Raw genomic sequence first — 24,739 nt, 5'->3', positions numbered from 1 at the left:
AGTTGGTGCTGGAGATCAATCTAAATAATGGCTAATGTTCATACTTTCAAAGAGAATGGCCATTGATTCTTTGTCCTTCTGTGATTTGGTGCGGAATAAGATCTCTTGCAGTTGGTACAAATGCTCTATACGGGCAACAGGTTGTATCCAGCGCTAGTCATTCTGTGCCACTTTCTCTGCTGGAATAAGAAACTAGTAGCTCCTTATATATGCAAATAACAGTGGTTGAGGTAGTACAGTCAAACCTGAGTTGTGGAACGTAATCCGTTCCAGAAGCTCGTTCGGCTTCTGAAACATTTGACAACCGAGGCACAGCTTCTGATTGGTTTCAGGAGTTTCCTGCACTCAAGCGGAAGCTGCATAGGACATTTGGCTTCTGAAAAACATTTGAAAACTGGAGCATTTACTTCCGGATTTTTGGCGTTCGGGAGCTGAAATGTTCCAAAACGGAGGTGTTCGGGATCCGAGGTTTGACTGTAGAAGCTATATTAGGCAGCTTAACAAGTCGCCAGGTACAGGGTTATTTTACAAAAAGTTTAAAGATATTTTAGTTCCCCACCTGCATCACTTTTTCAATGACACCCTGAACAGTGACTTGTTACCGGAGACATAATAATAATAATAATAATAATAATAATAATAATAATAATAATTTATTTGTACCCCGCCCATCTGGTTGGGTTTCCCCAGCCACTCTGGGTGGCTTCCAACAAAGATAAAAGATACACATGGTTCTATTCTAAATCCTTAATGCTGGCTTCAAACCAGTGGGCGATCTGCTGCTCTCTTTTGTCAAAAGAAGGCATAGCCATGTTATAGCTTGCCTCTTTGATGTGGTTCCACCTTGCTTCAACACTGGGGCAGCTCAGTAGAGCATGTTCAACGGAATCAGAGAACTATTCACAAAGTTTAGGTATGGCTGTTCTGGCAGTGTTTATTTGAGGCCACCCTTTCTGCTTTGTGGGCCCTCTTTGGCTGGAGAAGGATTTGGCTCGCCACCAGGAAATGATCTGTGGCAATAAACGTATAAGGTCATCCAAACATTTAAATACAGTGCAGGGTAAGGGACATTAATATATATATTTTACTATACACCGATTACATTGATATAACCACAGCGATACCGCTAGAAGCCGTGTAACCATTGCTTGCTGAATTAGAAGCATTTAAAATGGTGGCAGGACTTGAGTAAGTGCTAAGAAATCAGAGTTTGAGTTTTCATTGAGCCCTGAAGCACCAAAACATTTGTTTTTAAATAATTAAATATCCCCACATGCCATCATAATTTTAGATATTTTGGCATCCAAAATATTAAAAACCTTAATAAACCTCTTTTTTCAAAATTTTGGCCCTATTTGGTATAAAATTACAAAATACAGTGTTAGCAAGAAGAAACTTTCATTGATGGATAGACTCATAGCTAAAAGCTATGAAATGATGGTGACATATCTGATTCAATAATTGCCCATTTGGATCCTTCTGGAACAGCTCTGCCTATGGCAGAGAAAATTAAAATGCTATATATTTCAATATAAGAAACCCTCGCTTAAAAGACCATTGTTATATAAGCAGTTCTTGCATGGTGAATGTATAATCCCAAATATTCCCCTGTATTATGAGACACATCAGTTTAAACATCTGGTCCTATACATCAGTGATGATGACACTAAACAGTGGGTGTACTGAGAACAGTATGAGATAGACAGAATTCCCTTAAAAGTTCATCCATTTTCAAAAACTAAACTTAGGAACATACAGTGTATTAAAAGCAGATTTATATGAACAATTATTAAAATCTAGTAAAGGTGACAGTATTAATGCCAGCATATTCCCCTATGATCCCCATGATTTACCACTTCCTTTTAATAATAAAGATATATTTATGGTATATTAATGATTGGGAAGTGAAAAGTTTTGCGGAATGTGCAGTTTTTATAAAAAATAATATTCCATTGACCAAAGAAATTGGTAGTGACCATTCTTCAAGAAATCACAAATGGTTATTTTGAATGAAATTTCATCATTCATAGCGAAAGCAGCTGTAAAAGCAGCTGCAACCAGATAGTTAACTGCTTGGGAACAGTTATTAAGGAAGGTGCTGGATATCTTCTAATAAATATTGATACATGTATAACACAGGGTTTAAAGGATGCCTGAGAACAGGATTTTAAAATACAAACAGATAATTAGACTTGGAGAGACATCTGGATAAAATCACCCTTCAAATCAGTATCAGCACAGAATAAACGGAAGATAAAATGCTGGAGGAACTGCACCTGAATTGGAACTTATTTCCATATGTGGTGGGACTGTAAGAAAAGTAAGGATTTCTGGAACATAGTTTTCTGGGGGGTGGGGATACTAATCTTCAAGTAACACCTCAGTTCGCCTTCCTAAACTTCTGTATGGAACATAACTTGGGTTTAATTAATAAGGACCTAATAAGCAATTTGCTCACTTCAGCTGGGTGATTATAATCAGGACTTAGAAAGAGTTATTGGGAGCCACGTTAGACACTTGGGAGCCACATTAGACACATGGTATTATCAAGTGTGGCATACTGTAAGCAATATTGGAAAAGCTAGCTCATAAACTAAGGCTTATAAATGAAGTAGGCACAATGCATTTATGGTCAAACAGCATGGTTTTATTTTTCTCTACAAATATACAAAACCCAGGCAGGCTCCACCAGCAGCCTGTATCTGTGACATGTGAATCGAGTAGCTCTTGATTCAATGAAATTTGTTAGCATCCACTTGATCCAGGTGCACTGAGGAAAGTAGATAATGAAATAATAGTCAACACTTTCTCTTTAGAAATAATACTTAAAAAACTGATCAGATACTCTTAAAGGACCCCCTTCCAAGAATAATTGTAAAAACTATTATTTTTTCTTTCATTTAAAATATTCCTTTATATATAGATTCCTTCGTTTCTCCTGTTTTCTGTATTCCCTAGTAAAATATTCTTGCTGCTATTTTGATTTTATAACATAAAAATGTATTTTTTTTAATTAAACATTTTCTAAGGAGGTATTTGGGACGTGGGTGGCACTGTGGGTTAAACCACAGAGCATAGGAGTTGCCGATCAGAAGGTCGGCAGTTCGAATTCCCGTGATGGGGTGAGCTCCTGTTGCTCGGTCCCTGTTCCTGCCAACCTAGCAGTTCGAAAGCACGTCAAAGTGCAAGTAGATAAATAGGTACTACTCCGGCGGGAAGGTAAATGGCATTTCCGTGTGCTGCTCTGGTTCGCCAGAAGCTGCTTGGTCATGTTGGCCACATGACCTGTAGTCCGGCTCCCTCGGCCAATAAAGCGAGATGAGGGCCGCAACTCCAGAGTCGGACATGACTGGACATAATGGTCAGGGGTCCCTTTACCTTTAAGGAGGTATTTGGAGGAGAAACCTGATTGCTACTGTTATTAACTGTTGCTTAGTAATTTTATTGTTGTTTTAATGGATTGTATTCTGAAATAAACTTTTTAAAAGCTAGTTCACGCCTTTGTGACTTTAGTCCATCCTCATCTAGTATGCCACTATTTTCCTTTAGTGAACTTGCAAAGCTTCATTGTCAGTGCAACCTCCACAGTCGTTCCAACCCACCTAAGTTGGTTTGGCTGCTATACAATTTATCAGATTTTTTAATTGTAGCTTTTGGAAATTATAGGCGGCAAAAGTGTTTGAGCAAAGTGCTGGATTTTGGGACAGTGCTTGGTTTGTTCCTACTTCTCTAGGTGCTCTTGATTGGACAGTTTCAAAATGGGTAGTGGAAGAAGGAAGCAGCTTGTTGGGACAAAAGAGTCCCCATATTGGTTGGCACATACAATGGTACCTTGGTTGTCAAACAGCTTGGCTCCCAAACAAATTGGCTCCCGAGCACTGCAAACCCAGAAGTTTTTCAGAAGCCGAGCACCTGGCGCAGCTTCCAATTGAGTGAGGAAGCTCCTGCAGCCAATCGGAAGCTGCACCTTGGTTTTCGTCCCGGGAGTCGAATAGACTCCCGGAACGGATTATGTCCAACAACCAAGGTACCACTGTGCGTTTATCATATACTTTATGAATTCCTCATCATAGTCTGCAGTAAGCCCTGTAGAGTTGCTGAGACATCCATGTGTGGCTCAGCAGAAGTAGCATGTACCAGGGACAGGGCTTTTTTAAAGAAGCTGTTGAAACTCAAAGAAGTTTTGGAAATGGGTGTGGCCCCATGTCATCCCTGAAAGAAGGGTCTGCAGAAGAAACTAATAAATAAAGGGCTTTAGTCCTGTGGAAGATGGGAGTTGAAGAATGGGCAGAAAGCTAGAGGCAAGTATGCTGTGGTTGCCCAGCAATATAGAGATTTGTTCTTGGCATGGCTCCTTTTTTTTTTTTAACTTTTCGTAGTAAATATTTAAATATATTTCACTTGGGAAGTATGCTGAAGTAGCTTCTGACTTCAGTTTCTGGCTGGGTTGCTCTTTTGTTTTGTTGTTTAAAAGTGCATCACAACTGCAGACTATCCAAGGGAGTCTTAAAAAATAATAATTAAAGTTGGCAAAGTTCAAGCTGGGATATCACTCGCAATTTTACTCAGCTAAACTGTTGCTTTACAGATTTAAAGCCTTTGCTGCTTCAAGGATTTAAGCCAAATTGGAACACTGTTTCTCCATGTTCACAAATTATTCAGTATCTATACCGGCACCTTTCTGCTTCATCCTTACAGAACTAAGGTTGCCCTCTTGTGGCTAAATCAATGCCTTTTGTGAACCTGTGCAAACTATACTTGCCCTGTAATTAACCTGTGGCAGGCTTAACGTAATACCTTTGCAGTCTTCTATGCAACTGGGGTTGCAATTCTATTAGGGCTGTATTCCGAAGATATTTTTTTCCCTTAATCAATTTGCTTTTCCACTTGCTTAACAGTAAGCCAATAAGTTTAGTTTAATAAGCCACTGTGCATGTGCTGTGTGCTGGTGCATGTAGCTTGATTGCTTCTGCTTTGCTCTCCCCTGGCATGAACAGACAAACAAACTGAGAGGGTGTGTGCTTAGTGTAATATCTGAACCTGGGATTGTAGTTTGTAGTTAGCAAGCCTTGATGTGTAAGGCAACAACAAGTCGGATTAACAGTCATGGCTTGTTGAGAAAGACACCACGATCCTAAACTCAGGTGCAAAATTAAGCTTCCTGGTGCAGAATTAAGCCTCTTCCCTCTAGGGGAGGAGTGAAATGGGAGTAACTAGGCACAATATGGTTTATTAAGCACATTTCTTCATTTACAATTACATGTGAACATGGTCATTATAAAGTAACATGCAGATAGATAAATAGCTACACACACAATTGTCTAAATCGCCACACTTTAAATCAGGAAGTTATTTTTAGTCTTATTCACATAATTCTTCTGGTCTGAAGTTTGCAACCATTAGAAGCCAGGGGAAAGAGGTGTGCTTAATTAACTATTTTTAAATAGTTATAAATAGTTAAATAGTTATAAATCTACCAAGTAATTAATCTATCAGTATTATAATTGCTGCAGTCACATCTACAGATTATATTTTGGATGCCTGCATTCCTAGACAGCTGGTCACCTGCAACTATTTTTTTCATAGTGAATGCCCTCACAAATAAAAAAGGACGAAATTAGTTCCCTTCACTCTTCATCCCACTGCAATCCTACCAGACTGCCATAAGAGGGTGCTGTTTGAGCATGAGTGACAAGTTTATAATAAGTACTGTATCATGTTTCTAATCCACAAATATTCCAGCCGCAAATATTTGTACCAAATAAGATGTGAATCCTGTTTTGAGTGTGCTTGTAATTGTTTGTATTTCTTTCTCTTGCTGTTGGTTATTGGTTGTTCCTACCATGTTTGCCACATAGATGTCCTCAGAAGAAAGGGATTCATTCTCTCTTTCATTATAATTTTTATAATGAAATATTTTTAGAATGTGTGATTATTTGACTGTTTGATTATTTGATTGTTGTTAGCCGCCCTGAGCCCGGCTTCGGCTGGGGAGGGCGGGATATAAATAAAATTTATTATTATTATTATTATTCCTTTCTTGCATTTTTGTGGGTGACATCTTAGGAAACAGATTCTGCCTCAACTGCTTGATGCATCTCATGCCATGCTTGCAGGAAAGAAGGGGAGGGCAATATATGTTAGCAGGCACACTTCTCCTTTAATGCAGTGTAAAATACAACAGTAGAATGGGTTTGAAGCTAACCTGATACATATGACATGCTGCAAAGTACTGTAATTTCATTTGCTTATCTAATGGAAAGGGACACCAGCTTCGGTTCTGTTTTGGGGAGAGGATTACATGCTGTTTTTACTCCTGATGCAAATAGTTATTTTATTGAACGTGCTATCCTGTTAAGGATCAGTGCATAGCAATTTTTCTTTCCTATACAGAAGTAGGATTTACAAGTGTAAAATTTTAATTCAAGTTGGGGGTGATCATGTGGTGGTATGTTGTACTGTGGCACACAGATAAATAAAAATAGGATTTCGAAAAGGGGTTGTCTGGTAAGGAAAGGGAGGTTATATTTTGTGCTGAGAAAGCATTGAAGTTTTTATGCCAAACTTAAAAGTGTCAGAATTTTATATTCTATTACTGTTCTGTTATTTAACCCAGTAATGGAATCAAATTTAGTTAATAATGGCTTCCTTATTACACATGTTGTATGCAAAGAGAGGTGTGTAAATGCTTGACACTGAAATGCATGGGAAAGCTTTTCTTTTCTTCCTACTCTCTCCCCCCCCCCCCCAAGAAATGAGATTAAAGTGCTGGAACTGGTTATGTACATATGATTGCCCTTGTTAATGTCAGCTGAAGAGGAAAGTAACTTGTGTGATATGATCATTTAAAATTAATTCACTTTGGCTTTAAGCAACATATTATCTGCTGCATGCTTATAAATCAAATTGTGTAATATGGTCTGCTATGCTATGTATTGTTTATTGGCTGTAGGTTTAAGGTGGGGTGTTGTTGTTTTTAACATTGTCCTGCTTTATTATAGGATGTAAATTACTCTTCTCAGTCTCCTTTACTTTTTATGCAATGTCTAAACTCAAGGACTGATAGGTTTTCATCATAAGCTGCAGGCTTGAATTTTTCTGACAATTTTCTACAGTTGCCTTCTAAGTCACCAGTTATGTTTGTCATCTAACTTTAATCGCCTTTCTCTTGGGATAGGTTTGAAACTCCTTATTTCTGATGTTCCTTCCTAATCCACATTTGTTTGGTTTTGTCATGAGAAGCAGATTCCTTTGTTACCAATCCTTAGTAACACCTTTCTATCCATTTTATACAATTTTCACTTGGTCACCAGATCACTAAAAAGCTTTTTCTGCATCCTTATTGGTCTGTTAAATTTAATCTGTTCTCCTGAGTTTGGATAGCACACGATGGATATTTTAGAATTATTATTTTTAATTGCCCACTCATGTCATTGGTGTTTTCTAGCTGCGTTAGCTTACCTTTGGGTGTTGAGATAAAATCTTCTGAAATAAGTTAATGTTACTTCTGCTTTGCCATTTATCATTGTGTCCAGATCTTGTGGCCAATTTTTCCCAAGGTACCCCATTGTCAGTTGGTTCTTCATTGATCAAAAGCAAATCCAAAAAAAGTTTGTTCCTTGGTTTCTACATCATTGGGTTTTTTAAAAAAAGTTGTTCCAGATCCATGCAAAATGTTTTTAAAATTAAGTGATCAAATTGCAACCATGGAGCCGTGCATTGATGTGTTGCTTGCTCTCTCTTTTCAGGTGGACACTAGTCTGCAAAATGGCTTTGCACCAGGCATGAAACTAGAGGTTGCTGTCAAACCTGGCCCTGATACATACTGGATTGCTACAATCATTACCACTTGTGGGCCATTACTGCTATTGCGATATGATGGGTATGGAGAGGACAGGAAGGCCGACTTTTGGTTTGACATCATGACAGCTGACTTGCATCCAATTGGGTGGTGTGAGCAGAACAAGAAGACTCTCAAAGTGCCTGAAGGTAACAGTCCACCATGGGGAGAAGAATGTTTCAATAAAGTAAACCTCCTGCAGGTGATGTGTATTGCAGGAGACAAAGCCCTGTTTTAAGCTTTTTGCATAATCTTCTGTGCTCATCTGTCCATAAACTTCTACTAAGAATCGCTTTGTGTCGATTACACCTGCAAACACTATCATGACTTGGCTGAAACAGCTGTAGATGAATCTCTTTTTCACTTGGCTATTTGTTAATGTACCTTTTGGACCCATTCATATTTGTAATGACTATCTGCTTGACTTCTAGGGAAATGATGGTTGAGATCACACACAAAAAAATGTTACTAACTTCAAGTTCTGCTGCTGAGCAATGCAAAAGTTGCAAATCTTCTTAATATAATAATAATAATAATAATATTTATTGTCATTGCCCCCTCTCAGGGACAACGAAATTACTTGGCTGCTCCATCTCCCCCTTAGGATTGGACATGGGGCCAGCTGTTGACTTTCCCCAGCATAAATATAACTCTATGCTACGTTATTATAAGATAGGAAGAGTAAATACTGAACAACATTTTTTTTTCTCTTTTAGGCATCAAAGATAAAATTTCTAACCAGGAGGAATTCCTTCAGCAGACTCTGAAAGGAGCATGCAGTGCTCCTGCCACTCTTCTAGAAGGTGTAAGTGTTCACATGGATTGGCAGCAATAAAAATATTTCACCCTTATTACGTCTTAAACCAATACCTATATTAAAGCCTTTTGTGTTAGACTTTGCGGCTACAATAGTCTTCTGGTACAACTTCATTTTTCCCTATACAAAGTGAATGTTCTGACAGCTGAGGATTCATGTTTAAAAGGGCACAATAAAATGTAAACATATAATTTAAGCAGCATTCCTAACCATGTCTGCTCAGAACTAAATTATATTAAATTCAATGGAACATGGCCCTTCTTAGAATATACTTTAATGATTATTTATTTTTATTTTTTTTAAAAACTACACACTTTCAAAATGGTATTTTTCCTCCAGTGAAGGTCTTTTGATGTAGCCGACCTATTTTGCTTTCCTGCTTTTATGTAAAAGAAAAACATTTTGTTCTGGTAAAACTGGAAAAGTTTTCCCCCATGCTTCCAAAGATAGCCAGAGATCAGATGTCAAGGAAACATCTATCTGACTTTTAGAAGACATCTGAAGGCAGTCCTGTTTAGGGAGGTTTTTAATGTTTGATGTTTTATCGTGTTTTTAATATTCTGTTGGGAGCCACCCAGAGTGGCTGGGGAAACCCACCAGATGGGCGGGGTATAAATAAATTATTATTATTATTTATTTATTTGTGGTTATGTGGGCTAATTAGTGAATTCAGATTCCATTGCTAGGTTTTCTTATACTTTTTTTTGCTGTTTTGGGAAGCTAATCTTTCAGCAAAACAGCCTAGCAGTGGTATCTAGTGAAATAATACAAGTATTAAAACATAATAATTAGTTTAAAACACAAGACACTCAGCTACCCCCTGGAAGAGAGGAAACTAGTGAAACACCAATGAGTTCCAGTTCAAAAGGGTACATGCTTAAAGAGAAGGTTGATAACCCAGGTAACCAACCATTCTACCAATAACCACCGACATGATTTCAAGGTCTGAATGGGAAGGTTGGTAGGAAATGGCAGATTCCTTTTCCTTCCACAGTGATCCCAAACCTGGCAGAGGGTACACCTGTGTCATAGGCACTAGCATCACAAAGACAAAAGGCTGAGAAAGTAGATCTGACTGTATGGATAGAGTGCATAACAATATATTTATAGAGAGTCAATATGGCAGAGGTGGGCTTCCTAAAACAAATGCAATCAATAGTATTTGCTAATCTTTCCCTTATAAAGATGCGTAAGCATTTTTAAAGAAAACAGTAGGTCATTTTTCCCAGCCCCAAATTGTTTTTGAAATTGCTTGTTAAGAAAGCATGAAGACAAATGCTGGTTCCTGCTCCCTATATGAATTACAAATTACCATGATCTTAACTGTGTGCCTATCAAGCTTTTAAGTGGAAGCTGCAGTGCCGTGAATAGGAAATAGGACTACATTTCCACATCTTGCCAGAATTCCTGAAAACTCGTTAGCTGACCCAACAGTATTCATAGTTGATGTCTGCGTATAACTCAGCATAAGCAATGAAGATGGATATTTTGTCTTGATAGCTATTCAAGGCAGGTGACTGGACAGCTTACCATTTATCTTCCTTTTTCCACTTTCCTCCACAGCTCCATCGAGGGAATAATCCCTTGGATCTCATTGCTCCCGGTTCAAGACTAGAATGTCAGCACTTGAATGATTCTCTAGGAGCTTGGATAGTCAATGTTTTGGAAAATGTTGGTGGAAGGCTCAAGCTACGCTATGAAGGACTCGGAGATTTAGATCAGTATGACTTATGGATGTTCTATTTGGATCCCTTTCTCCATCCAGTGGGCTGGGCAACTCAACAAGGATACACCCTTGAACCTCCACTAGGTATAAAACTGCATTTTCAATTTGGAGTGCAAGGTCTGAAGAAGAAAAGCTTTTGGTGTTTTCACACACACACACACACACACACACACACACAGTGGTTCCTCGGTTTTCGAACGGAATCCATTCTGGAAGACCGTTTGAAAACTGGAAACTCAATACAGAAGCCTCAAAAGTGTGGAAAACTCAAACAGGAAGCTGCCTCAGAAGTTCGACTTCTGAGGTGCATTCAGAAATGGAAGCATTTACTTCCAGATTTTCGGTGTTCGAAAACCAAAACATTCGTCCTCCAAGACGCTCAAAAACTGAGGCGTGCGTGCGCACACACACACAGACACACACACTTGTACTTGCTTTTGGAATTGCCGACAAGAGTCATCTGCTCAGAGCAGCTATTTTAAAAGAATAGAAAAACACGTAAATTTCCCTATATTGTACCCCTGTCTCTTGTTTGGGGTATATTGACAAGACCAAACAGAGAATCTCTGGGATTTGACATTTGCTAATATGCTATGCTACACAGAGCTATACAATAAGGAAAAATAGCAGGGACAGGAAAAAGAGAGAATGCATGCATACATGAATTTGTCTTCCCTTGGGCTTGTTTTCATTAGCCTCGAACAGTATTCTTAAGGACTTTCAGTCTAGTCAGAAATCATACTGTGTCTTTGCCGACATCACATGAATAGCATGGGACTGTTCCAAACCTGGAGGCTTTGCATTTTCTTCTTAAAGTTTATCTGAGCTGCAGACACAATTGCCATGAAAACAGGCAAATTGCTCTAGATACATAGAGTCTGGTAGTTCTTTTGTTGTCTGTGAGTAAACTTGGAGCAATACACATGCTGTGCTCTGCTCTGTTCTGTTCTGTTCACACTCTGGGCATGGAGATGCACTTTTAGGCCCGTAACCCAAGGGCACACATAAATAGTGCACTGGAGATAAGTTTAAGGATTCCTTATCAGCAATTTACCCTCCCCTCCAACTCCCATCTCCAAACTGCTTATGTAAAAAAGCAATTAAAAGATTTTGCATAAGAACTATTAAAAGGAAGTCTCAGTGGAAAATGCAAGCATGCATTGCGGGCAATTTAAAAACCATTCAATGTAGGGCTCATAGTAGGGTTCAGTGGGGGAGGGGAAACTTTTGAGTTGATTTTCAGATCGTTGACTTAGTTGTGTAGTGTAATGGACTCATTTTTTAAAAAGTGTGGCACTTTAACTCAGACTACCATTCTTTTATTGAAGCTGTTAGGCATTTGAAGACTGAAGCAGAATGGCAGGATATCCTAGAAAAAATAAAAGAGGAGGAAGAAGAATCTTTGGTTCCCACTGATCTATTTAAGGTACAAGCGCTGGAATTTGCTATCGGATCACTACACCCGGCCTGAGTGCTTTTAACAAATGGTATGGTTAAATATAAAGACCTAGATGCAGAGTTCACATCAGTTGAACTCCACCCACAAAACGCTCCTGCTGGAGGAAAGCAGGGAAGGATAGTGATTTTCAGAGTCATTTGTTGTGCGCCCGCTGAGAAGCTGTTCTGGGTGGTTGGGGCATAGCTGTCAACTTTTCCCTTTTCTTGCGAGGAATCCTATTCGGAATAAGGGAATTTCGCTTAAAAAAGGGAAATGTTGACAGCTATGGGTTGGGGTCCCTTTTGGAATAGTATGGGAGGAGGCAAGGGAAGTGGGAATCAGTGAAAATCACCACCTTTCCTCCATCAGGAGGCTCCATTGGGTTTTGGTTCCTTCTGTTGCGCAAGCTGCATGAAGTTCTTTGCACATTGGGTCTTATAGGCTGAGCTAAACGAGCACCTGAAATATACATGACATATTAAAATAAAATAAAATGGGTACAGTGTTGACTCCTTCAGCTACAGACACAAAACTCCAAACCAAATAAGAGTTTTGCAACACTTTCTTAAAGGTGTTTTGACTTTGCCATGTTTTTCAGAGGCACCACACTCCATAACTGTGGAGAGAGGTAGTACCACTGCATGCTCTTTATGTTTTAACTTGGTTTCTAGGTGGCACAGTACAGATGACACTCTAGGTTGGTCCTTTGACTAGAAGGCAGTATACAGAGCTAATGCTGATTCTGTGGTATATTTTCCCATTAACCTACATTTGCCTTAAGTGACCTCCCACATTTTCGAAAACATCATAAATTGCAGGCCTCTCAGAAATAAGATTATCCCAACCAAGCAAAGTTACGGTTGATTGCCTGTGACATTATACTTATTTTATTCTGTGCTAGAGATTAGTTCATTTTGTTCAATTTCAAGTGACAAGAGTTTCCTGGACTGGGTTTTTGTTTTTACATTAAATGGCCTCTCTGCAAACCAGGAGAGTTGTCTAAATGCCTTCATTATGCTGCAGATTAGAAATTCCTGGGTGAAAAGTATTATGTCAAATCCCAGTCTCGCTGAACTGAAAATGTAATGTCCATTTTAGTAAGAGAGCAATTGCTGCCAACTTTCATTTGCTGGCTTCCTGTAAGTGAAATAACTTTTGAAATGCCAGGATGAACTAGTGTGATTCTTGTTGAAATATTAAAGGATAAGGTTATGGCGTCTCTTGTGCTAGTGGAAGATACCAGGCATCTCTTCTACTTTGAAGAATTTTCTGTTTCAATGATACAAAGGACCTCAATGATAATTTAAAATTTTTGTGTTGTCATTTTTAGGACAAACCTGTTGTTGGAATTCATTCGTTCTCTGTCAACATGAAGTTAGAAGCTGTTGATCCCAAAACTCCTTTCGTCATCTCGCCAGCCACAGTTACAAAGGTACCCAATTATATTCTGAAGTTCTCTGGCTCCAAGATGTAACATTTTAAACATACTTTATTTTTTCATCTTCCCATTTGGCATCGGCAAGGTAACTTTCTGGTCCTGTTCACTTTAATATAATTTTGTGTACACTCAGTGCTCTTAGGAAATAAAGACATGTTTCTTTGAGTTCCTTAATGAGGTCCCCACTTTTGGGTCTTCTATTCTTTCATGATTTATTGCAATGAATGACCCATATGCAGTACTCGCCATAAATTAAATATGTCCATAGGCAATCCCCCTTGGTTTTTTTTGTTGTAAAAGTAACTTTATTTTCTGTTCAGAACTCTTACAACTCGAGGTGTCATGACAATGTCTGGAATAGATGCACAATTCTTGTCATTTTCTCAGCAGTAAACTGTCAGAGCAGTTCTGTCAACAGTATCAACCTTTCTTTTTCTGCCTACCCAGCATTCCCTTTACCTTACATGCTTTACGTTTCTATATCTTACTCCTTCTAAGATGGCTCATCAGAATTTTCACATAAAATAGCTTATCTGTTTGAGAAATTCAGATGGCATTCTCACAGTCCCATTCCTGTCTAGGTGCATTTTTCTCCACCTTCTAATCAATTACACATTTAACACAGTCCCTCTGCTGCCCACAATCTAATCAACTTCAGCAGCTCATTATTGTGTTCATCTTGTTTAATTACAGTTCATATGACTCATCCTTGTCATGGGAGGAGTCCTTGGAATTATAGGATCAAGTGTACTTTTCCACCTTCATAATTTTACTTTATATGGCTAGAGCAGGGGGAATTCCTTGAATTCCTTGTTTTAATCAGCCCATTTTTATTTATGTATTTATTCTATTTCTATAAAACGGTGTTAATTTCTGTTTATTAAACTTTCTTGGTGTTTTAGTGATCCTGTTGCCCTTTTTGTCTTGCTTCTTCCTATATAAATGTGGAATGTTTGTCCTGAGCATGTTCCCACTTCGCTATATCCTCCTTTTTAAACGCTTCATGGTTCTGATCATGTTTGAGGTACTTTACAAGCATGAGGTTCCGCATGCTCAAAGAGCTTTTCAGGGTTGTATTTCTCTCATTCCTCATGACAGATTACTTTTGTAATTGACGTGTGTAGTATTTCATGTGGGCGGGCGGGCTGTTCAAAGAAAACTAGTTAACTCCCCATTGAGCATGCTCAGTCCTTGGGCACATTGAACACGGCTCTGTATCCTAGCCAATAAATAACAAAGAATTGTATCCAACTAAGTCCTCCTCAGAGTTGACCCGCTGAAATTAATTAATGAACCTTAATTAGTCATGGTCATTCATTCCAATGTGTCTGCTCTTAATAAGACTAACATTTGATTCAACCCACTATTAGCAGTAGGACAGTGACTCAGAAAGTTTTATATGTTAGTAAAGTGAACTTCGTTTCAAAGTCATTCCTTTGTCTTTTTGCAGGTGTTTAATGATAAATACTTTTTGGTAGAAATAGATGATTTGCGACCAGAATATACCACAAGCCGGTCTTACGTCTGTCATGTCAACAGTTCTGGTATTTTCCCTGTGCAATGGAGTCTAAAAAATGGCTTGCATCTCAGCCCTCCACCAGGTGTGTAGCCTATGCAGTCTATTTGCCTGCTCTCATACGAGCAGTTGAACTGGAAGCATTATATTTTTATCTCTGAAAACACTTCTGTTCCGCGTATTGCAGAGATTGGGACAATTTAACAGCAAGATTTCTTAAAATGACTATAAAAGTGGTGTGGGAAAGACACTGGGCCTAGGCTTTTCAAGTAGTGTGAAAAGCCTAGCTTGAGAATGTGAAGGCATTTGTGTGTCCTCAGGAACTACTCATATCATTCTCAAACTTACTTAAGCCAGTATGGGATAGACAAACGTTGAACAAGGAGTAGAGAGATCCTGGCATAAATCCCACACAACTATGATGCTCTTTTGGCAGGCTGTCTCTCAGTTTAACTTCCCTAAGAGGGTGGCTGTGAGGATAAAATGGAGGAGAGGATCATGGCTACTACGCTGACCTCTTTGTAGGAAGGATAAGATAAAAATGCATTAATAAATAAGAGTCATTTGTTTGCTCCTTCATAGGTTATCCTGGGCAAGACTTTGACTGGGCAGATTATCTCAAGCAGTGTGGAGCAGAGGCTGCTCCCCAAAGCTGTTTTCCCTCGGTAAGCATTCACAATATAATGTGTTTATTCAACGGTGAATATTTTACTTAGTTTGTTAACCACACCACATAGTGGAAAAAAGAATTAAAGTACTGGTGTTTTGAGGGCAAAGCGTCCCAAAATAGTCTAAAGAGATGTTTAATATTCACCTTACTCTGCAAGAATTGATGGTATCTCAAGGCTTGGAAGTCGAACAATGGCATTATGCATCTTAGGCCACAAACAGGATATGAAGTGTTTGAAGTGTAGGTGAGGGTTCACCTGATGAAATGTTTCTGGGAGGTGGGCTGAATTCAGCCCCTAGAATATCGGGGAGATGGCTCAACTAGTATCCTTCTCCCCAAAATCTAGTCTTTGAGTTCCGGGATTCTTACTGATTTTTTTACTGCACACATGGGAAGCACTTTGGCGGGGAGGGTAAGTGAATTTTGCTTTCTGACTGCAAGCCCTTCAAGCCATGTGGTATTTTGTTCTAGAGAGTCATCAGCCTGTCGGAGCAATTTTGGGGTAAGGGACGTTGATGGGAGGGGGAAGCCTGGTGCATGCATGGAACATTTCATGCAGCCTTTTGGATCCTCCCTCAAGGTATGGGAGAGTAAACCATGTAGGTTCCCACTTTAGTTTGAAGTGGCACAGCTCAGACACAAGTTTACCACCTTGTTGGCTCTGTGTGTGAATTAATTTATTCTTTGTGCAGGAAGTAGGTTTCTTATTTTGTGTATGATTATTTCCACTATTGCAGTTTAATTTTGATCTTGAGTATTACAAGATGTGGACTTGAAGCAATTATTTTTTCTTCTTTTAATACTTTTTTTGAGTGCCAAGTTGAAATTCCCTTGGTAATCTACAAGAAACTGCTTGCTGATTATTGTTTTGAACTTACCATTTAAATCCCTGGTGATTCCCTTCAATGGTCTGTGTTTACTCTGTTCTGAATGTTTTTCCTGTTTGGTGTATGAATTGGGTGCCCTTAAAATTGCATGTTCCACCTAAGTGTTTTTTTCCTTTTTCCTTCTTTTTTTAGCTGACTTCTGACCACGGCTTTAAGGAGAACATGAAACTTGAGGCAGTAAACTCACAAGATCCTGAAGAAATCTGTGTAGCTACTGTTACAAAGGTGAAGGATTCCTATCTCTGGCTACAGCTGGAAAGTAAGTTATATTTTGAAAGGTAGATGTTTTGAATTTTGTTCGCCTTCCCCATGTAGCATGTTAATGCCACTGCCTTATCTGAACATTATAAATCTTTACCAGCACACAGTCTTACTCCTAAAAATGGCTCTGAAAACAGCTGTTCCAGCCCATGGTTTTGTTGTATTTTTTTGCAACTCATGATAAAACCCTTATAGGCAACAATCAAAGGCTTGTTTCCTGACAGATTCCTTTTTTGAGGGCCTGTCATGCTACTTACCGTATTTTTCGCACCATAGGACGCACTTTTTCCCCTCCAAAAATGAAGGGGAAATGTGTGTGCGTCCTATGGTGCGAATGCAGGCTTTCGCTGAAGCCTGGAGAGTGAGAGGGGTCGGTGCGCACCGACCCCTCACGCTCTCCAGGCTTCGCGGACCTCTTCGCAAGGAGCGGGAGCACTCCGGCTCCTTGCGGAGAGTTGCCAGCATGGCGAAGCCTGCGCGCGCTGAGCTCAGCGCGCCCAGGCTTCGCGGACCTCTCCGCAAGGAGCCGGAGCGCTCCGGCTCCTTGCGGGGAGTTGCCAGCATGGCGAAGCCTGCGCGCGCTGAGCTCAGCGCGCCCAGGCTTCGCGGACCTCTCCGCAAGGAGCCGGAGCGCTCCGGCTCCTTGCGGGGAGTTGCCAGCATGCCGAAGCCTGCGCGCGCTGAGCTCAGCGCGCCCAGGCTTCGCGGACCTCTCCGCAAGGAGCCGGAGCGCTCCGGCTCCTTGCGGGGAGTTGCCAGCATGCCGAAGCCTGCGCGCGCTGAGCTCAGCGCGCCCAGGCTTCGCGGACCTCTCCACAAGGAGCCGGAGCGCTCCCACGGCTTGCAGAGAGCTGCCTGTTTGCGGGCTGGGGTCGGGGGAAGCTCGAGCTTCCCCCGCCCCAGCCCCGCGCCTGGGGGGGGAAATAATTTTTTCCCCTTTATTTCCCCCCAAAAAAATGGGTGCGCCCTATGGTCCGGTGCGCCCTATGGTGCGAAAAATACAGTATGTCTTATTCAAATGTGCAGGTACACAGATATGTATTATAGCAAGTGTTGTGTTCTGTTACGAGTCCAGTTGCAACAACCATTGATTTGGGCTATGTGTTCCATTTGTCTCTTAACAGGTTCTAAAATGCCAGTCCCTGAATGCATAGTGAGTGTGGAATCTATGAATATATTTCCAGTAGGCTGGTGCGAAACAAATGGATATCAGCTTAGACCTCCTCGCAGGGCAGTAGGTATGACTAATACAATTACTATACTACAAGATGGAGTGGAATGTATTGCAGAATTGATTGTTGTACTTCAGAGTACTATGGTATATATGCATTTCTTACATAACAATGGTAAAACAATCGCTCTGTAGCTCTATCAAACAGCACAAGAGCAAGTCCCTAGAGAGGAAGGACTGTGGAAGGTTTTAAGACATTTTTAATTGATACTTTGAGAATCTAGAACTCACTAGAACTTAGTAGCAAGGCAACCTTTTGGGGATACTTGGAGCAGCAGTAGATGGGCAATGTGCAAGCCCTTGCATGTAGATTTAGAGTACCCTTCAAGTTGGAGAAATGCATGTTTGTAAGCTTAGGAAACTGAAAAGCCTGTGTGTTTGCACTTGAAAGTTCAGGGATTTTCCCGTGTTTGGTTCTTTGCTCATCTCTTCATGTTTCACAAGAAAGTTGGGTCTCAATTCCCCAGGCGGTGATGAAACATGACTATTATCTGTAGCCTGACTATGTAAATGTTGAAATTCTGCTTACAGAAGATTATAAAATAAAAAGTGTGTGTTATCATTGGAAAACTTTTTAATTGATACACTGGTTATTCATTGACTTTCACCTTGGCTTACAGTGAACAAGGAAAAGAAAATTGCAGTGGTCCAACCAGAGAAACCGTAAGCATTGAACTTATTTCACATTGCTAGCAATGGACTGTTTTTTGAGAAGCTTGAATGCAGTTAACTAGAGCTCACTTACTTAGTAGTTGGAAAATAAGCATGTTTGTGGCTCTGTCATGCTATGATACTCTCTGGATATACCATAACTACTTTTCTTCTAAATCAACTGCATCTTTCTGAACTGTTCTCAGGTCATATTGGAAGTGTGCACTTTTCCGTTAGTTAGGACAGCTTTGGGTATTACTTTTTTTAATTCACCCTCATGTCCCTTTCATAAGTGCTGCTTGAAAGGTTGTTACTTAATTCTTTTTCACTTCAGGTCCTCAAATGTTCCACGTGTCATGTAGGTGGTTAGCCTCACAAATCTGCATTTGGATTGCAATAGCAGAAGTTGAACTCTGTTAGAAAAGTAGATGGAAGTCCAGCTAATTCAGAAGAAATAATTCCATACTTTGCTTGATACACTGCAGTTCTGTGGAAGTGACCTGCCATCAGTGGATCTTCCTGTCATATAATAGTTGGATTGAGATGTTAATATCTATACCAGGGGTAGTCAACCTTTTTATACCTACCGCCCACTAATCCATCTTTCTTGATGGTAAAATGCTCGATGGAAGGAGGATTCAGCTTGTGCCATAGAACCCCCTACCACCCACCTAGAAACCTGAAACACCCACTAGTGGGCGGTAGGGACCAGGTTGACAAGACCTGATCTATACTATAGACACAGCAGATGCTATAGATGTTATGCTATAGAGTCTATAGCACAAACACACTTTGGGGTAGTCCCTTAAGCAAGTTCTCTGTCCTCCAGTTCTTGGAAGCCATTGCCAGCTTTGCTTTCCATCTTCTGGTGCATTTTTCTCACACGCATGCAACATGTCGGACAGGGTGGGAGGGATATTGCTCCCTTTTCACTTGGTATTATTTCACCTGACATGTTGCTGCTGTTCTTTAGCAGTGCTTACATCTCTGGCCACCCTGTTGGTTTTATAGAGTTGGGGGACCTTTTTCAGCAGCCTGGGGGCCACATTCCCTAGTGGGCAACCTTAAGGCCATGAATGTGACTCTTATTTTTATACAGCCACACAAAAATCAGAGGTCTCTGCACATTTATCTCTCTATCTGGGCAAGAAAGGGACACTATTCCAGTTCAAGGATACATTCCAACCAGCAGAGCTTGTGCAGCAGGGTCTGTGATGTGGGTGCCTAGGAGGAGTCATGGGTTATAGAAAATCCTGAGGATCAAAGGCCTGAGAATCCCCACCCATTTTACATACAGTTAATACATTAGTTTAAAAACTCCTGTTCTTTAACTCACTTGGCGGGTCCCATGTTGTAGTAGATGTCATTTGTTATGCCACCTATGTGTATACTGCTTTATAAAGAACAGCTATGACCTGCCCTGGGAGGTTTACAGTCTAAAATAGAAAGAGGGAAACTGGATGCAGGGCTGGGCAGGGGAAGAATATGTTATTTTTTCCAATTGTGTGTGCTTTGATTTAATTATAATTGGGCTTGGGCACTAAGGAGGGAATGAGGGAACGGCAATTCCAGAGGGGGCAAGAGGAGAGAAGCGGGGGAAGGGAGACAATGAATATGAAACCTTTGCTAGAGGCACAAGTCCCTTCTACTATAGAAACAAAAACAAAAGCCCAAACGGGATGAGGAGCTCAAGAGCCCAAATAATGAATAATGCCATATCTCTCTCTCTCTCTCTCTCTCTCTCTCTCTCTCTCTCTCTCTCTCTCTCTCTCTCTCTCTTGCTTTGCTCTCTTCCTTGGTCAGAATATTATCCTCAAGAACTGTCCATGAGGGACTAAAGAGCCAGGAACTGAACTCCGCTGATACCGGTAAGAAAGAAGTGTCTTTGTGTCTGTAGTAGTTGGAGAATGAGGCTAAATGTCATGGTGTGTACATGTCATGTTTCCCTCACGGGCTTAGCGTTCTAGAACTATCCTGCTGGGGTGAGGCTCTTCCTCACAAACACTTCCTACTTTTCCTTTGAACTTTTATCCGTTCTGCAGTGAGTTTCCATGTTCTGCTTTGCAGGGAACTCAGGCAACTCTATAGACAAAAGGCCATTTGACAGTAGAATTCCATATGTGCCAGATGGTGAAATCTAATCATTTGTTAAACTGTTGAATGGATGACTGTTGAATAAGTGCATCTGCTGCTGAACAAATCAGTTAATACTCTCTAAAATCTTACTGCATGACTTGCAATGCAACAAAATGTGTGTTTGAGGTGCTACCTAATGTCAGCTTTGCAGAAGTGGCTGCTGCTCATTCTGGGATTTAATTGGTTTTTAAATGGAGAGATGTTATGTCAATACAATACAATCTCTATATGTGCCAGTTATAAACCCCTGGAATTAGGGCTTTAAGAGAAAGCGGCTCTTAGTCCAAGCATAGCTGGAATGAAATGACTATTGGTATATTGATATCTTTAACTATCTTGCATCACGGAGGATGCTAACTTATTTTGCACGCTAAAGCAAATAACCATAAACTTTGCTTCAGTGTTAACACATAATAAATTGTATCCCCAAAAAGTCTGCATAACAGGATGGCAGAAGTTGACTTTCCCTCTCTCTGCTCCCCCAGCAGCTTCTCAAAGGGGTCCTCTGAGGGCACCCCAATCACACTGCAGAATGGGATAAACTAGAACAGAGTTGGGGCAGGGAGGAGTCCAGAAAATCAGGCATTGGCAGTGGCCACAAGCCCTTGCTTTCTGTTTGATTGGGCTTTGTGACACTGTGACATAGCTGATTCTGGCCCAGTTTTTAGTGATTTAGATCCAAACCTGTGTTTGCTACTCAAAGGGGTTTTGTGCTAGCGAAAAGGCCCTTGTGCAGATGAGCTCCCTGAATTTTGGGCAAGTTCCCTCATCTCTCAGGTCCAGCTTTGGGTGAGTTGCAGGAGGCTATCAAAAATAAATGTGCATATATGTGATACTCTGGATTGTATCCAGAGTTTTGTGTATGTAGTTCCACTGGTGCATTGGGACTTCTCTTTCCCTCTCCTCTGCCCAGGCTCTTCCAGAAAACATCTACACCAGAGGGTCTCTCAAGTCCCCTCCCCCGAGTTGATTTTACAGGCACACAGAGATCAGAGGGGACAGGAGAGGGAGAGCAGTTGCATGCATGGAAGTGTGTTGCACCAGAGGAGCTGCAGTGTTGGATGGGGCCCTGTATTTATTGGTTTAATTTCTATAGTTTAAATATTTCTAAATGCTAGCTCAGTGGTACCTTGGTTCTCGAACTTAATCCGTTCCGGGAGTCCGTTCGACTCCCGAAACCGTTTGAAAACCAAGGCGCAGCTTCTGATTGGCTGCAGGAGCTTCCTGCACTCCAGCAGAAGCCACATCGAACATTCAGCTTCTGAAAAAGGTTTGTAAACCAGAACACTTCAGGGTTTGCGGAGTTCCAGAGCCGATTTGTTCGGCAACTAAGCCGTCTGGGAACCAAGGTTCCACTGTATTTAGAGCACATGTTTGCACAGAGTGTTCTGATTATTATTCTTATTTTTTCTAGTTGTAACCAATGGTAAATACTGCTGTCCAAAGATCTACTTTAATCATCGCTGCTTCTCAGGGCCATATCTTAACAAAGGTAGAATTGCAGAACTGCCACAGTCTGTGGGACCAGGAAACTGTGTCCTTGTTCTTAAAGAGGTAAGGGCATCTGGAAAACATGGCTATATACTTGTGGCACAATTTCTCTGTCAAAGCACACCCTTTGTATCATTGTAGGCTAGGAATACATTAATGCAGCATTCAACGTAAGTATGGAAAAGTGTAGACCTATAAAATAATGTATTAGGTTGGAAAGTTGAAATCATAATCAGGATATTGGTGGGTTTGGCAGCATTAAGTCGCACAGCATAATTCTCAATCACTAAAACATGAAATAATGACCCGTGCTGTGGGGAAGACTTGTCTGAACCAGATTTCTCAATCGGCATTTCATGAAACAAATTCAGCTATAGAGTAGCAAGATGGTTTCTTCTGTGTCATAGGGATGGTGGTGTGATCAGCTTGTATTGTTGCATGGTATGCCAGAGGCTTCCTGGTAAGTTTGGAAAGCACAGTTTTGTCTAGGGTAATCTGGAACCCATGGGGCATGGCGGTATATTCTGGTGAATCAAGAGTCCAGTTCTGCAAGGAGAAGTCCATACTCACCATAAAAAACTGGCAGCAAACAAGTTTCTGCCCCTTCCAGCTAGCTGGAGGGCGTTACTCTGATTTTTCAGCTATCAAAGAATACTATATTTCTTTTATAAGGAGCCCATTCACATTAGCAAGACAGGTGAAACTCATAATGGTATAAACCTCTGCAAAAGGACATATACATACTAACTTCTACCGATTGTAAGGCAGTACCATATAGAACAACAGAAATATAAGCCATTCTTATAGGGTGTAGAGTTTGTTTTTTACTCATGGTTCTTCACAGTCTAATTCAGGGGTTGTCAACCTGGTCCCTACCGCCCACTAGTGGGCGTTTCAGGATCCTAGGTGGGCAGTAGGGGGTTCTACGGCACAAGCTGAATCCTCCTTCCATCGAGCACTGGTGGACGGTAAGGAAATTTGACCATCAAGAAAGATGCATTAGTGGGTGGCAGGTATAAAAAGGTTGACTACCCCGGTCTAATTCATTGTGTTTTACTTTTTGTAAGCTATTTGTTTTTAATGTATTATGTTCCCTGCCTTGAGTGCATTTTTGAAGTGGAAAGGCAAGAATGGACATCCAGTGACAAATGAAAAGGCTTTAGGGCAAATTAGATATCTGTAGAGCTCTGTATTTTTTGTTGTATTACAGAAATGCCTAAGTGGCATTATGGAGAAGAGAATATACACCTGTCACTAAGCAGCAGTAGAAACTGTCCACGACAGAATATTAGAGTTGATGAGTCAGTCATTTGATCTGTTGTGACAAATCTATAGTCCTTTGAGAACATTCTAGATTATAGGAGTTGCCTCTGGGGGTCTCTGCTGCATGTTAAACGCCATGGGTTATTCTTCATAGCGGCAGCTTTGTCAGATACTGTGCAGTATCCATGGTCTAGCAATGCAAAATACTTTTTGTATGAGTTTTTTTAAATAAGGGTGGTTCACTATTCTGGGTTATTTGCTCATTAAATTGATGCATGTTTCTTACATGGCTGTCTTACTTCCCGGAATAAATTGAATGGAGAAATTATCACTCAATAATTTTTCCAGATATTTGAATGCAAGGATAAATATTTACTTTGAAAGCAAGTTGGCTCAAAGCACGTTATCAAACCTCTTGTATTTGATCAAAATCTGGCTCATTTTTAATGTATCCTTGGGTATTTGTTTCAAATGAGACCACCCCGTAAACATGTTAAACCTGATACTGGCATTTTTGTTTCCTCCAGTGCCTGCTTTTTAGCTCATTGTTCCACTTTGTTTAGCCATTGTGATAAACCTTCCTAGCACTCCTCTTTACCTCCTTCCAGTAGTAAATATTCCCTCCTGAATGGAATGCTGTGAAACCTTATTCCAAGCTCCCTTTGATTGGTATGTTAGTGGTGTCTCTTCTGTCATTCTCCATCTATCCTTCCTTAAGAATCCACTCTCTTGACTGGGAGCTGGAGGGAGAAAATGAATAATCTCAGAAATGAAATCCGGGGGGGGGGGGAGGAGTATTCTCCAAATTTTTGGCATACCTTTATAAAATAAGGTAGCAACATTTGCTAGATAACAGTACTTTACCCTGAACGACATTGAGGGAAATGTGGAAAGACAGTTAGGCTATACTGAACATTGAATTGGGAATCCTAGGCAGTCAGATAAATCCTTACTTGTTGTCTGTTTTTGGTTCACAGGTACTGTCCTTTCTAAACATATTATGCTGATACATTTTAGTTTAATGCTCAGTCTCTCAAGTTGCTAACTCAGATGAATAGAACTAATCTACTGAGTCATATTAACATGTTAGAAGAAATTTACTTGCCTACTGCTTTCATAACACTCTCTCCTCATTTCCATTTTCAGGTTCTTTCTTTGCTGATCAATGCTGCCTATAAACCTAGCCGTGTCCTTAGAGAAATACAGCTGGATGAGGAAGCTGCATGGCATGGATACGGAGAGACCCTGAAAGCAAAGTAAATGGACTCTGTTCTGTAGTGTGTGTTGGTCCTTTGCTCTTAGGCCAAATTAGACATTGCCAAGGAAGGATTTCTTGGCCTTTGTAATGCTAACCCCCTGAGCTTGCCTGCAAAT

The 24,739-nt window shown here is 40.5% G+C and overlaps 1 protein-coding gene and 1 long non-coding RNA gene across 7 annotated transcripts in view; one reads left to right on the top strand and one right to left on the bottom strand.

Moving 5' to 3' along the window:
* SFMBT1 (Scm like with four mbt domains 1) overlaps positions 1–24,739 on the top strand; it is a 75,109-nt gene that overhangs the window by 41,025 nt on the left and 9,345 nt on the right. For all 3 annotated transcript variants that reach the window (XM_081901192.1, XM_081901191.1, XM_081901193.1), the window contains exons 4-16: positions 7,749–7,989; positions 8,557–8,645; positions 10,221–10,467; positions 11,712–11,809; positions 13,152–13,253; positions 14,710–14,860; positions 15,358–15,440; positions 16,465–16,591; positions 17,718–17,831; positions 18,445–18,487; positions 20,279–20,343; positions 22,026–22,165; positions 24,512–24,621. In XM_081901192.1, coding sequence (XP_081757318.1) covers positions 7,749–7,989; positions 8,557–8,645; positions 10,221–10,467; positions 11,712–11,809; positions 13,152–13,253; positions 14,710–14,860; positions 15,358–15,440; positions 16,465–16,591; positions 17,718–17,831; positions 18,445–18,487; positions 20,279–20,343; positions 22,026–22,165; positions 24,512–24,621 — 1,610 coding nt within the window. The remainder of the gene's footprint in view (positions 1–7,748; positions 7,990–8,556; positions 8,646–10,220; positions 10,468–11,711; positions 11,810–13,151; positions 13,254–14,709; positions 14,861–15,357; positions 15,441–16,464; positions 16,592–17,717; positions 17,832–18,444; positions 18,488–20,278; positions 20,344–22,025; positions 22,166–24,511; positions 24,622–24,739) is intronic.
* Positions 2,626–24,739, bottom strand: part of LOC309364301 — a 35,329-nt gene continuing 13,215 nt past the window's right edge. For 2 of the 4 annotated variants that reach the window (XR_014165803.1, XR_014165805.1), the window contains exons 2-4: positions 23,964–24,105; positions 12,177–12,280; positions 11,064–11,752 (exon numbers count right to left, since the gene is read on the bottom strand). This is a non-coding gene — a long non-coding RNA (uncharacterized lncRNA). Of the gene's footprint in view, positions 2,771–11,063; positions 11,753–12,176; positions 12,281–18,494; positions 18,995–23,963; positions 24,106–24,739 lie in introns of those variants that run through there. The other 2 variants (XR_014165802.1, XR_014165804.1) reach the window with 2 other exon arrangements.

This window comes from Podarcis melisellensis (assembly GCF_964234715.1).
Source record: "Podarcis melisellensis genome assembly, chromosome: 2".
Classification (NCBI taxonomy): Eukaryota; Metazoa; Chordata; class Lepidosauria; order Squamata; family Lacertidae; genus Podarcis; species Podarcis melisellensis.
This window is presented reverse-complemented; position numbering and strand designations above follow the sequence as displayed.